Source organism: Martes martes (genome assembly GCF_963455335.1).
Source record: "Martes martes genome assembly, chromosome: 10".
Classification (NCBI taxonomy): Eukaryota; Metazoa; Chordata; class Mammalia; order Carnivora; family Mustelidae; genus Martes; species Martes martes.
The window spans coordinates 15,506,458-15,521,346 of NC_137898.1; the positions used below are offsets into that span (position 1 = coordinate 15,506,458).

The window sequence follows — 14,889 nt, forward strand, 5'->3', positions numbered from 1 at the left end:
CATGAATAGAGAGGCATTAAATTATATTTCTGTGATAACCATGAGAAAAATTTATTAAAAAAGTGATCTGTAAGATGCTCACACTGTTTTCTTGAGTAATAGTTTTTTCAGTGCTGCAATCACATCCTTGTTCCTAAGGCTGTATATCATGGGGTTAAACATCGGAGTCACTATGGTGTAGAAAAGAGAGAGCAGTTTGTCAGTTCCTGCCGAGTGACTGGACTTGGGCCTTAAGTAGGTGATGGAAGCCGACCCAAAGAACAAAAGCACCACAATGAGATGGGAAGAACAGGTGGAGAAGGCTTTAGACCGGCCCCTGGCTGAGGGAAACTTCAGGATGGTGGAAATGATTTTCACATAAGAGCCTAGTATAAGTAGAAAAGGAATCATGGCAAATAATATAGCGACTACATAGACACACATCTCATTAAGTGAAGTGTCCCCACAGGCCAGCTTGATCAATGGGGGGATGTCACAGAAGAAGTGATTGATTTGATTAGAACCACAGAAAGGCAGGGAGAACACCTGACATGTTTGTCCTATCTGGACTGGAATGCCACCGATCCAGGCACCGGCAGCCAGCTGGAGGCACAGCTCGTGGTTCATGACTAGAGGGTAGTGCAGAGGGTTACAAATGGCCACATAGCGGTCATAGGCCATCACCGCCAGCAGGAAACATTCAGTGGCTCCGAGCATAAGGAAGAAGCACATTTGAGTGGCACAGCCCAGCACAGAAATGCTTCTATCCTGAGTCCAAAGGTTCACCAGAATCCTGGGGAGAGTGACGGATACATAACAGATTTCCAAGGAGGAAAAATTTGCAAGAAAGAAATACATGGGTGTTTGGAGAACAGAGTCCACCCTCGTAATTAGTATGATAAGGCCATTTCCTGTTAAAATGAATATGTAGATGAGAAAGAAAATTCCAAATAGAAGTCCCTGGAAGTTTGGAAGGTCAGAAAACCCTAGGAGGACAAACTCCAAGACTGAAGATAAATTTCCTCCTCCTGTCTGGTCTCTGGGTATCATCTGTGAAAATAAAGAATTCGACGTGTGAAGTCACTTTATCTGCCTGAGTTGTAGCTTGCTCAACTATAAAATAAGAGCACTGCACTTTAAATATGGACATGTCCCTAGCAATGACTCCTAGGGAAACATTTGCATTTGATGTTAAACCATGATTTTAAAAAAAATGTTCATTCTTTCACTATCATCCACCAGAAAACATTCTTGTCAGGGATTAGGTCTGCTGAAAAATGGTATATTTTCTTGCTATTGATAATGAGTAATGCTGTATTTTGCTATCAGCTTTGATGATAGGAATATCGAAGTCTAATTGGAATCACATTAATAAAAATAATAATATTTATAGCAAGCCATTTGACAGTTTTGCTTAGAATGACCTTTTCCATCAATTCCTCTCTCTCATGTTATTTCTTTTAAAATATTTCTATTTATTCACATTTGGATTTAAGATCTCTGTGATATTTTTTTGTCTTGTAATAGTTATTATAGCCAGTTTACTTCAACTGGAAGAAGTCATTCAAAAGTGGCTATCAATAGGTAAAGAGATATTTACCAAATTGCAAATACTGCATTTAAATGTTAATTCCTGAGGTGAATAGTCATGTTTTCATTCAAGACTCAAGTCAAAGGGAAAAAAATCTGAAAGGGTTTTCTTTTTAAAAGGGCCCAAGCAGAAGGCTGCCCTTCCTACTCTGATCCTATGTTCATTTTGCCTATTTCCATCCTGTTTCATAAAATATTCCATAAATTATGCAGACGTCCCAGTTCCTTTAGCAGGTTCTCCTAGACAATCCAACTCCTTCCCAAGCTCTATTGTACCAAGAGAACCTTGTTGAATTCTGTAAGAGCTTTTAATTCACCTAGTACTCAAATAATGGAAAGTTCTGGAATGATGGTATCATTCCTATGGTACTGAGCAAAGGCTGTGCATGTTATTCCAGTATCTGGGGACTGCATGTAAGCAGGTAACTCCTGGAGCAGGGATTCAGTGCTGTGGTAGGTGCATTCACAGGCACTGACTTATTCAGTCCTCACAACTGTGCTGGGAGGTAATTCTATCACCATTTTGCTTGTAAGGTAACTTCAACTTTAAATGTCCTATGAACCAACCAAGATCACAGCAAATAAATGGCATTATTAAGGTTTGAATTCAGGCTTGTGTGCAAGTAAAAGTCCAAATTACTTTTACTACAACATGTAAAACCAGGAGACTATAAAATATCCTTCCTGGGTATTTAATGTACATAAACCACTCAACATGTGTTTGATTCATAAACGGATAACAACTCCTGTTACTAACTGGCAAGCACTATACACTCCAACAGTGGGATATGCTATTCTCATACTGTGCTTGTATTCATCTCTCTCTCCCCTCACACAGTAGTCCTGTCTTTAGTCTTCTCTAGTATTCTAACCAGTGAACACTTTGGAAAAAGAGAACAAAGCAGAATTAACAAATAACTGGAAAATAAATTGGAAACAAATAATCTACAACTTACGAAGTCACTAATTTGCTCAAATGGGGTTTGATGCAAGTTCTGAATAAGAAGTAATGATGATTTTTTTTTAATTTCACATACATTATAAACATGGAGTTATACAATAAAGACTGTTGAAATATAGGAATCAGAATCATCCGTGTCTACACAGTTTCTAATTCCCTCCCTAAATATTATGATATCATAAAAGCTTTCCTTAATATAACATTAGGTAGCATTTTTTCTATGAATTTGTTAATTTTCAGCTTATTCTAATAATGCCACTCATAAGCAGATTTACTAAAATATTGAAAGATATTATATATTGATCAGATATAGTGCAGGGTTTATAAAAATAACTTCAAGTTTTTTTTTAATCATTTTATTTATTTATTTGACAGAGAGAGATCGCAAGTAGGCAGAGAGGCAGGCAGAGAGAGAGGGGGAAGCAGGCTCCCTGCTGAGCAGAAAGCCCAATGTGGGGCTCGGGGCTCGACCCCAGGACCCTGGGATCATGACCCAAGCTGAAGGCAGAGGCTTTAACCCACTGAGCTACCCAGGAGCCAGAATCTTCAAGTTTTTAATTAAAATTAAATTGAAGCAAATTGGAGACAACTGAGTTATAAAGAATTAGTGCAGATATCCAGCAGTCTCAGAATGTAAACCCTATTCTAATTCCACTATATATTTCAGATTCTGTTTGGCAGTTTTTACTTACATGGTTTCATATTTAATATACATACATATGACTGATTTTATACCTATCATGATTTTGTCTAATTTCCAAAATTTTCCAGGGAAATTATAATGTTTTGCAATTCAAAGATGGTTTTACCCACATCTTCCATAAAGCTGTACACATTTGATTTTCTCAAATGACGCTTAAGGAATAAATGAATCAGGAACCAGATGAAGTTCAAGCAACAGGAAAGACGGGAGAAAAGAAGGCAGAGGGGAAGGAAGGGAGGAGGAAGCAGGGGGAGGAAGCAGGGGATGGAAAAGTCACAACCTGAGGTTTCTTCTAAGCATTTTCATAACTAATATTTACCTTAATGATTAGTAGTATATGGTTTCCAATGTTTTTAATCCACTAAATTCACACCTAGATTTGGAGAGGAGATTGTATTACAAGCATTATTTGATTGCGTGTATGTGTTCCTTCATTATGCCTAGGGACCAAGAAGTTCCTGTTACTACTCTGAAATTAACACTATGTTCAGTCTCTCTCAAAAGTCCTTCAAGCTGAAAGGTAAACAGAGACTTGATTTTTTTGTCCATGTAATAGATGCAACTGCATTGCAATCAGACTTTTTTTTTTTTTTCTCAGACACAGGAAAGTTTCTGGTTTATCTAGCTAATGACCTCAGAACTCTAAATCCCCTTAGATAAGGACAAAGACTGGCAGTAACATTTGCAGTTCTGGTTTGTAGTATTTCTTTAATCAGAAAAGAGCTAATATCAATAGATTTTTAAAGATTTTATTTATTTATTTGAGAAAGAGAGAGAGCACGAGTGGGGTGGGATTCAGAGGGAAAGGGAGAAGCAGACTCCCCACTCAATCCCAAGACTCTGGGGTCATGACCTGAGCCAATGGCAGATGCTTAACTGACTGAGCCACCCAGGTACCCTTCAATACTTTTTTAATGACCTAAAGTTTCAGATTTCAAGACAGTGTTTCTTTAGAAATAATGATTTATTTCATTGATGGCAGGGTATAGACTTATTTTTAAAATATCCAGCTACCACCTTACTAAGTTTTGCTGTATTAGAATTCTTACTAAGAATTACTGTATTCGAATAATTTTCTTTAAAACTGCCCCAATTATTAAATCAGTTTTGTTACATTATGAATAATGCTATCTTTCAAAGTAGGACATTTTAAGTGCTTTTATCATTTGTCTCTCTGATCTCCTCAAAGGAAAAACAGAAAGAAAAAGTATAGATGTGGCATAAAATACAGTTTTAACTTAACTTCATTAGATTATTCCCTTAGTGGTCTATAAATATTTAGACATTCTGATTTTTTATACTGAAGATACAATAGCTCAGAAAACCAAACTAAAATGCAAATAAGGCCTTTGATGAAAAAGTTTATACTTACCTTTATGAACTCAAATGAAATTATTTCTTTCTTTGATACAGACTGTTTTAAATGTTGTTCTCTTGAAAATGCCGTTCTAGAACATTAAATGCCATTCTATTGAAATTAAATTTCAAACTACTTGAATATTAGGAGTTGCAAATACCTAACCAATATTTTTCTTTCGAAGCAAATAGTGCTCTTTAAAAAATATCTTTCTGCCTTGTGGGAATGTGTCCTCTCCCAAATCACCATTTAATTGATTTAACTCATTATATTCGCCATTCAAACATTTTGGGAAACAACCAAAAATATCTCTGGCAATAGCATTTCTTTTCAGAGATGTCTTATTCTTACAGTTCTTTCAAACATTTGATCTCTCATACTTTTTTTTTCTTAACTATCTCTAGTAAATAATCACATGTTTTTAACTAGTTAGGTATTCTTTGGAGTTTTTAATAAATATTTCTATTGGACCATGGATTCACAGGTGTTCTCTTGATCTTTACAGTTTACAGGTGCTCTCCTAACCTTTATAATTGTCCCTAATTTGTTATTTATACATAAAGTACTCATGTGGAGAAATTAAAGATAGATCATAAGTGGAAGCATTTATAAAGTCAGAAGCATTTGTGAAAAAAAATTACAACCAGGATTTCAGGGAATTGTGAATTATTATTATTTTTTTAAAAGATTTTATTTATGTATTTGGCAGAGAGAGACAGAGCGAGAGAGGGAACACAAGCAGGGGGAGTAGGAGAGGCCAAAGCAAGCTCAGAGCCCATGCAGGGCTCTATCCCAGGATCCTGGGATCATGACCTGAGCCTCCTAGGATTAGGACCTGAGCCAGAGGCAAATGTTTAACCACTGAGCCACCCAGGCGCCCCAGGGAATTGTGAATTATAAATGAAGCATGTTAAATGTTCAGATAGACAAAGAATTTATGTTTCTTAAGGACAAAAGATCCTACATGTGACTCTTTTGTTTTCTTTTAAAACATGTAAAATTTCAAACATATATAAGGTGGAGAGAAAAATATACTTAACCCTGAAACAATCAAAACACAGACAATCTCATTTCACTAATATCACCACCACTTCCCTCTCTCACTATATCAATTTTGTGTTAATTTCTGTATAAGGGTTGACATTTATGTAGAGTTTCAATTTCTGTGTGTGTATGCATGCATGTATGTTTGGTTTTGCATGTATAATTTTTCAACACCACTTTTTGAAACAATGTATTCTTCAGTTGAATGGTTTTAAGCATTGCCAAAAATCAGTCGGGTGTATTTGTGTGGGATAATTTTTGAACTGTCTTAAAGTCCATCAGTCTCATGTCTACCCCTCTACCACCACTATATTGTCTTCCTTACTCTAGACAATAATGTATACACTCTGTGTGCATTATATTATATATGTTATATATAATGTATACATTTACATATATGTATATATGCATATTTGTTAGATATATAGATAATATACCCTGTTATTAACGTCAAAGGAAATTATTAAATTCAGTGGAAAACTGCAACAAGCAAATTGAAGCGGAGCTACTTATTGCCCAGACCATTCAGGAATAAAGCTTCGGATCACCCCACAAAGAAATAATCATGACACCCGAGGTGACTTGTGAGGGCAAAAGGCATGTGGATTGGACATTGAAAGAAGATAGTTATAAATAGTAACAATGACCCATGATTATTTGCAGAAATAAGAACTATAGTTATTATGAGTCTCTTCTTTTCTCATTTTGTTATGAATATATCAAAGTATCGAGAACTGCAGTTAACGTCACCGAAGGACTTTGCATCTTTCTTTTTCTGGCAAAAGAGTAAGCATGTTTGGGGTTGCAGGTAGAATATTTGTATCAGGTTAGGTAGAATTATGTCTTTTATTGCCTTTATTTGGGGATTAAGTCTGACTTAAGGAAATTTCTGTGGTTGCCAAATTGGCCAGGGATAGACTGTGAGAGAGGGCTCTTTATGTCAACATGTCTAGTCTATAAAGCCTAGGTATCCAGTCAAACAATAATCTAGGCATTGTTCTGAGGATACTTTGTAGATGTGGTTAACATCTAAAATAAATTGATTTTGGATGCCTGGGTGGTTCAGTTGGTTAAACGTCTGCGTTCAGCTCAGGTCATGATCCTGGAGTCCCATGGTTGAGTCCCACATTGGGGGTCCCTATTCAGTGGGGAGTCTGCTTCTCCCACTGACCCTCCCCACTGTTGAGCTTTCTCTCTCTCCCTCTCTCTTTGTCAAATAAATAAATAAATATTTTTTTTTTAAAAAACCTGATTTTAAGAAGATCATGCATAATACACGAGCCTCATCCCGTCAGTCCCAAGTCCTTAAAAACAAGACTGAGGTTTCCCTGAGAAAGAAGAAATTCTTCCTCAAGACAGCTGCCTTCTGAGATTTGTAAGAGGCTAGCGTGCCCTATACATTTTAGAGTTTCCAGCCCCAACAATCTCATAGCCAATTTCCTGAAATAAATCTGTGTGTGTGTGTGTGTGTTTGTGTGTATGTATGTGTCCATGGATTTGTGAGTATCAGTGCTACTCTCTGCTACTGGCATTTGGACACAAAGAAGGGGCTCTAATCGGATCAGGCTTGGTGAGTGGAAATCCATGTTGCTGAGCATATGTATAAACCTGTCCATCCCCAAGTCCACTCTGTTCATGAACCCATTGTGCAATGACTGGTATAGTTGGCAAAGAGGCTGAATAGAACCAAAGAAAGGGTTACCCTGTCCACTTGTTTATTAAAATTCTCCTCTGGCTAAAACCACTCATTGATAAGCATTCAATGTAACACATAGATCTTCACTTTTTTTTTTTTTTTTTTCATGTTCAGAGAAGTCCATTCACTTACCTCATCCTCAGATCTCCTTCTTGTCAATTTTCAATCATATTCCTTCCAAGTCCCTGACAATTCATGCCATCCTTTGTAATAATGTTTCTTTTTTTAGGATGTCAGATGTGCGCCAAAAAATACGGTTTTTAATCATTGTTTTTAAACTTTTGTTTTAAATATTGTTTCTAAATGTTTAAAAGGAAAAATATAATTTTTTACTGTTTTATAATTAGCCATGTAATTATATGCATTATATAATTATCTATGTAATTACATGTAACTAATGTACTCTTTTGATTTTTGTATATTTGAGTTACTGTATAGAAGTCTGGGCAACTATTTTTGATAAAAATGCAAAACAGCTTTCAGTGGGAAAAAGAGTATTTGTTTAAACAAACAACACTAGAAAAAGTGAGCATCCATCTAAAATACCTAAACCTCAAATTCATGCCTTCTACCATAATTAATTCAAGATGGATCACGGATTTAAACACAGAGTGCTGGGGTGCCTGGGTGGCTCAGTTGGTTATGCATCTGCCTTCACATCAAGTCATGATCCCAGGGTCTTGGGATCGACCCCCCTGCTGGGCTCCCTGCTCAGTGGGAAGCCTGCTTCTCCTTCTTCCTCTTGCTTCTGTTCTCTCTGTTGCTCTCTCTCTCTTTCTTTTTCTCTCTCAAATAAATAACATCTTTAAAAAAATTAAAATAAACATAGAGTGTTAAACAATACAATAATCAGAAGAAAACATAAGAGAAAATCTTTGTGACCTGGGATTAAGATCTTAAATATCTTATTAAAAAAAAGACAAAAACCACAATCCATTAAATAAAAGTTTGTAAATTGGACTTCTCAGAAATTGACATGTTCAGAAAATTAAAACCCCAACCAAAGGTGGAAGTACTTGCCCATCACACTTCCCCATAAAAGCATATAGAATATACAAAGAACCCCCAAAACTCAGTAAGAACAACCTAATTAACAAATGTGCAAAAACCTGAATATATATTTTGCTAAAGGGGATATACAAAAATCAAATAATCATGTGAAAAAAGCTCATCATTATTAGCCATCATTAAAATGCAAACTAAAACCACAATGAGATTATGGTATGCATATATTTTAGTAGCTAAAATTAAAATAAAATAAATGTCTAAAAATTGGTGAATAAATATATAATCCTTGAAAATGAGAGCTTTTCAAAGCACCTGCCATGATATTTCCAAAATCTGTTTTCTGTCTCTCTGTTCATTAATCTTCACGGACATATAAATCTCCTGCTTCCTTATTTAAAACTAATATTCCCTCCATTGTATTTTGTGAATGTGTGTCTATGTGTGTTTGTTTGTAGGGGTGTTACAGAAAATTATTCTTTTATTTTATAATCATACATTGCAAAAAGCCACAATTGATCTTAAGATATCCTTGGCTGAGAACTGGATGCCAGAACTCCTTGGCATTTTAGGTTTGGAAAATTGAAGAGGATTAATGATAGTCATAGAGTCTTAGCTGGTCACATGGCAGTACCTAGAGAAATATTTTTTAGCTTTTCTTCCAGCTCAGGGAGGGAAAGTCTTATGACTAAGTTTGACATAAAGGATTATGCCTGGAAATTCTGCATACTGTTCCTTCTAGTTTGCAAGTCTAACGAGGAATAAGTGAGTGCTCCCCTTTACCCCCCCCCACCCTTCTGTCCTATGGGAGATGATGATGCTACCTGGTTAACGTGGACAAGAAGATGGCAGGCTCACACTGAAGATGACATAACTGTCCCAACAGCCCTAGACTTCTTACCCTTGAATTCTTAATGACGGAGAAGTAAACTTCTCCTTAATGTAAAACACTGCACACTTGTATCTTTATTAGAATGTCTTAGTTTACATAAGTCATATGTAATTGTAAACTTCTGATTTAACAACACTCATATTTCTCAATGAGCACCAAAAAAGTAAGAGAGTAAAGAATTTAGGGAAGGAGTGGCATGGCCAAATGCGGTTTTGGTTATTTACTGAATTCCTTGAGTAGCAGGCAGAATGGTTTATTTCAATTAGAAAGTGACACAGGAAAGGACCTGATCCCAAGGGAAAAGAGTATTTCCTTCTTAAAGAGCACTAGGTGTTATGACAGTGGAACACATTTTAGAAAGTGGTTAACTTCTGTTTCAAATAAAGGTAAATTACTTGTCAAAAATACAGTTCTCATGCTCAATCAATAAAGGTAAGCATTATATTTAACCTCAATTTAACCTCAATCCAAACAGGTAAGCATGAATTTTTGTCTAATACCAAGTTTAGTTTACTAACGACCATTTTTTTTGGCATCAGCAAAGAATACTTATTTACAGAAAATTTGAAAAGGGATCCTTTGTCATCACGGTTATTCTGGTTTAATTTCAAAACACTGATTCAGAAAGCCTTTTAATTTTTCTGACTTGTTATTATAACATAAAAAACTACCAGGTATTTTGTAGTGTAATGGACCAATATATCAGAGATTACTGACATCTGCATTATCATCAACATAATCATCACTGTCACGGTCTTTGGTGCTAACGAGTGTAATGACTGTATGTTAAGCATGTATTTAAGTAGTTTGCATTTATTAAATCTGGAGATCGTGTCTCCTGAAAATTTAATTACATATAACTAAGGAACAAGATAGTTAGTGGACCTTATTGAAATGGGTTTGCATCCTACTAAAACCAAAGATATTCTTTGCTTGTGAAGAGTTAGTTTCCTTGATAAATGAACATGAAGATGCTAAAGAGATATGGGCATGTTTTCATTTTTATTTTCAGACACATCTAAAGGAAAGGCTTTCTGAATTGCAATCACCAAATTCTGACTTTTCATTCTTGTCCTCAATTTGATTTTATAAACTTGCTCTGAATATAAGCATTTTATACATCACATTGATAGTTGTCATTGACATCCTAATCTCCACGTTAAAAAAAAAAAAATTCATTGTTTCAGTGGGAAGACCGGAGAAACAAACAGAAAATATTTTAATAAAAACAGAATTCACAACATTTACCTGCATTATATAATGGTTTTCTTTCTGAGTCGTATAAACAGAACATCTAAAGTTTTCCAGATCAGAGAAATAGGGACTTGCTACAAGATTTGAGGAAGCTTTTCTTTTCTTTTCTTTTTCTTTTTTTTTTTTTTTTTGGTAAGGTTATGTTTAGAAGGAAAGCACATGATTCGGTTAGCATTTGAATATTTGTTTTTAATTATTATTAAATATTAATTACTAATTATTACATCCTTTCTAATTTTATAAATGGTTTTACAGTGAGAATTCTTTGAATGTTCCACTTTACAAATGAAAAGCTGAGATCAAGAAAAAAAGTTCAGTAAATGTAGAACGTTATATTCTTTAAAAAGAAAAATTATTTTTTAGAGAGAGAGCATTGGGGGAAAGAGCAAAAGGGGAGGGAGAGGGAAAGACTCTCCAGCAGATTCTGTGCTGAGCACAGAGCCTGGGGACTTAATTCTACAACCCCAGATCACGACCTGAGCCAGCATCAAGAAAATGAGGGAGCCACCTAAGAATCCCGAGAACATTATGTTATTGATTGCAAGTTTTGATGTCGTTTCTCCTTGTCAATTGTTTGTTGGCATCTTAGTTTCAGTTTGCTTTTCAAACGCACCACCCCACTTGAACAGCAAAGACAAATGTAGAGAAGACCAAAGAATGAGAGAAGAGCTTACACAAAGAACAGATCCAATACTGAGAATAAAGAGAACGGCAGTTTCTGAGGCCGATGGTTTACTCACTAAACGTGGGGGTGTGAGGCATGTTAGTCTAAAAGATGCAGTGATTCATTCAACAAACAATTTGAATAATTGTCGAAATATTGGACTCTGTTGAATTAAATAAGTGAATAAAACATGGTTAAAAGTGTGTATGCTGTTCTAGTGAAAAGCAGGCTTGGTTGTGTAGTCTTGTACATATCCTATCAGCTACCAATTTCTGACCATCTTAGGACCCAGTTATAGCATTTTCATGTTCCCTGTAATCAAATTTCCATTGGGTGAATTTTATATTAGTGGGGAGAGGTTTAAATACCTTTATTTAATGTATAGTTTGGGATATTATAGATTGTAAAAGAAATTGTTATTTAGTTTCCCTTTTCTCAGCCACAGAATATCTTCAGGATGTTCAAGTTTTGCGTGGACTGTTGTTCCTGCCCCATTTCTGTCTACTTTTTTGTAGTTGAAATTGTGACCACTGTCCATATTTAACACCCTTAGACTATGGTTAGAGGTATATCTTTTCTTTGTAGTGAGTTAGTCTCTATGGGTTTTCAAATTAGTTAACTCATAATATGGAAGTTATCTAAGACATACTGAAAACAATGAAGCAAATTACTACTTCTGCAAGAGTGAATGAAAAGAGTATAATTCACATACAGACACACAGACACACACGTGCGTGCATGCACATGTAGACACACACACACACACACACACACACACACACCAGAGAAGACATGCTTGATCTATACCAGGAGGGAAAGAGACAGAGGAGGTATGCCTTTTGGGTAGGAACCCATGCTTATATGACTGTATAAGGATGTAAGACTATTCCAAAGAAACAACCAATTTGGCTCATTTGTAATTTTTTTCAAATTTTGCAGAACAAATATACTATGCAGTGCTTAGAAAAATGTAGAGAATATCAAAATACATTTATGATCTAGTTATGACAATGAGAATAGTGCATAATAAAGATGGGATATACACTTAGGTACACTCATGTGCATGAACATAGACACACGTGTATAAGGAAAAGACTGAATGGGTTAAATGGGGTCAGCAGAATATCAATTATTGAGGATCTGGGTAATTTAGGAATATCTCAGAGATGAGTTTTGTTGATATTTCTTATATATGGTGTGTACATTGTAATTGAGATTGCTTTCTTAAACATAAATGCTAGATGAACCTGCCTCATAAGCTCTTGAGTATTTCAGGACATAGACCGTCTTTGACTTCCTCTTCTCCCCTTTGCAAAACCTGAAAAAAAAAAAAAGACTGTTGATTTCATGGCTTTTACACTGAAATACAGTTTTAAAGATTAGGGGACCTGGATGGCTCAGTGGGTTAAAGCCTCTGCTTTCGGCTCAGGTCATGATCCCAGGGTCCTGGGATGGAGCCCCGCATCAGGCTCTCTGCTCAGCAGGGAACCTGCTTCCCCCCTCTCTCTCTCTGCCTGCCTCTCTGCCTACTTGTGATCTCTGTCTGTCAAATAAAGAAATAAAAAAAAAAAATCTTTATAAAGATTAAATAACACCCCACAATATTTAGTGTTTAGCTCATCAATTTCGTTTTGTAGTAAAACAACCTAAGTATGCAGAATGTCGAAACTTAAAGAGACTTAGAAATACTACAGAAGCCCACTACTTTAAAAAATGAACCATAGTCAGCAGTAAAACCAATTTAGGTGGCTTACAAAATATTTACTTGTGCAATGAAATAAATTTTGAATTGATAATAATAGAAAACAGAACTGAGAGGTGAGGAGAAAGCATGGCTGGTGAAAGAATGGAATCCTTGTCACAGTTGAACTTAAACTCAGATTTTGCAATTTTGAGTGTTCAAATGGACAGCAAAATGACAAGCACTTATCTTCAGAGGCAAAGAAACCGGATAATTCATAGCAGAAATAAAAGGCGATGGGGATTTTTTTTTTCTTACAAATGCATTTAACAATAATGAAAAATGTACTTCACCGCAATTTTAGAGCCCTGGCTGTTATAGATTTGCTTTAATAGGGAATGGGAAAGAATTGGGAGGCATGCCATCCTGTTTATGTATAAGAAGAAAAGAACCAAAGAAATCAGGGTAACTTGGACTTTTGATTCAACTGTTCCCACAGATGATGTGTGAAGAGATGAGAGCAGAAGACAATGTTTCCACAATAACAGGATTCGTGCTCTTGGGATTTTCTGACCTTCCAAACCTCCAAGGGTTACTGTTTGGGGTGTTCTCCATCATTTACGTTATTGTCTTAATTGGAAATAGCCTCATAATAATAATAACCAGGCTTGACGCTGCACTAGAGACACCCATGTATTTTTTCCTGGCAAATTTTTCCTCCTTGGAAATCTGTTATGTGTCCGTCACTCTCCCCAGGATTCTGGTGAACCTTTGGACTCAGGATAGAAGCATTTCTGTGCTGGGCTGTGCCACTCAAATGTGCTTCTTCCTTATGCTCGGAGCCACTGAATGTTCCCTGCTGGCGGTGATGGCCTATGACCGCTATGTGGCCATTTGTAACCCCCTGCACTACCCTCTAGTCATGAACCACGAGCTGTGCCTCCAGCTGGCTGCCGGTGCCTGGATCGGTGGCATTCCAGTCCAGATAGGACAAACATGTCAGGTGTTCTCCCTGCCTTTCTGTGGTTCTAATCAAATCAATCACTTCTTCTGTGACATCCCCCCATTGATCAAGCTGGCCTGTGGGGACACTTCACTTAATGAGATGTGTGTCTATGTAGTTGTTACATTATTTGCCATGATTCCTTTTCTACTTATACTAGGCTCTTATGTGAAAATCATTTCCACCATCCTGAAGTTTCCCTCAGCCAGGGGCCGGTCTAAAGCCTTCTCCACCTGTTCTTCCCATCTCATTGTGGTGCTTTTGTTCTTTGGGTCGGCTTCCATCACCTACTTAAGGCCCAAGTCCAGTCACTCGGCAGGAACTGACAAACTGCTCTCTCTTTTCTACACCATAGTGACTCCGATGTTTAACCCCATGATATACAGCCTTAGGAACAAGGATGTGATTGCAGCACTGAAAAGACTATTACTCAAAAAGATAGTGTGGTGAGTTTAATTGTAAATGCTTTAGCTGCTTGCCACGCATGTCTCAGAGAAACATTTCAAATCTCTACATTCCTCTTTAATAACTTAACTGCTTCCAGCTTAGGATGTACTTCTAGATACTTCTAAATACCAACCTACAACTTATTGTGCTTGGAGACAGACCAGGCAAATTAATCTGTCTTCTGTGCTCCAAACCTAAAGAGATTACTTTGTGCATCTGCCCCTGAGAACTTCTGTTAGCAGTTCTTTCAAAATTATGCTGTTTTGTAGTTTTAGCTATAGCTGTACATATGCCTATCAAACAATATTAACTCCTGTCCTTTAATGGTTATATTTTATTTCATCAAGCCATTTACATTCTCTTCCATCTAACATAATGTACCACATTTATTTATTTCTGTATTTTATCCATGGAAGTATACATGTTTATACCTCTACTCATTTAATGTTTTATACAATAAATTTATGCATGTCCATGATAAAGACCATGATGTTGGTGGTGATGATAGTGATGATAAAGATGATGATTATGGTACAGATAGTAGTGCTGGTGTTTTTTTTGTTTCTGAAATTTAGTAAAGCAGGAATCACAATGTCACAGAAACAGTGCTATC

The 14,889-nt window shown here is 36.3% G+C and overlaps 2 protein-coding genes across 2 annotated transcripts; one reads left to right on the forward strand and one right to left on the reverse strand.

The window, feature by feature from the left end:
- Positions 1 to 78: 78 nt before the first annotated feature.
- LOC308350728 (olfactory receptor 10AG1-like) lies at positions 79 to 1,056 on the reverse strand (the record flags this gene model as incomplete). The annotated part of the gene is made up of 1 exon (XM_080816236.1): positions 79 to 1,056. A coding segment is annotated over one exon (978 nt), but the record flags the coding sequence as incomplete, so codon positions are not given.
- Positions 1,057 to 13,325: 12,269 nt separating this feature from the next.
- Positions 13,326 to 14,279, forward strand: LOC308350729 (olfactory receptor 10AG1-like; the record flags this gene model as incomplete). Its single annotated transcript, XM_080816237.1, has 1 exon — positions 13,326 to 14,279. The coding sequence occupies one exon, from the start codon at positions 13,326 to 13,328 to the stop codon at positions 14,277 to 14,279; it is 954 nt and encodes a 317-aa protein (XP_080672363.1).
- Between the last annotated feature and the right edge of the window lie 610 nt (positions 14,280 to 14,889).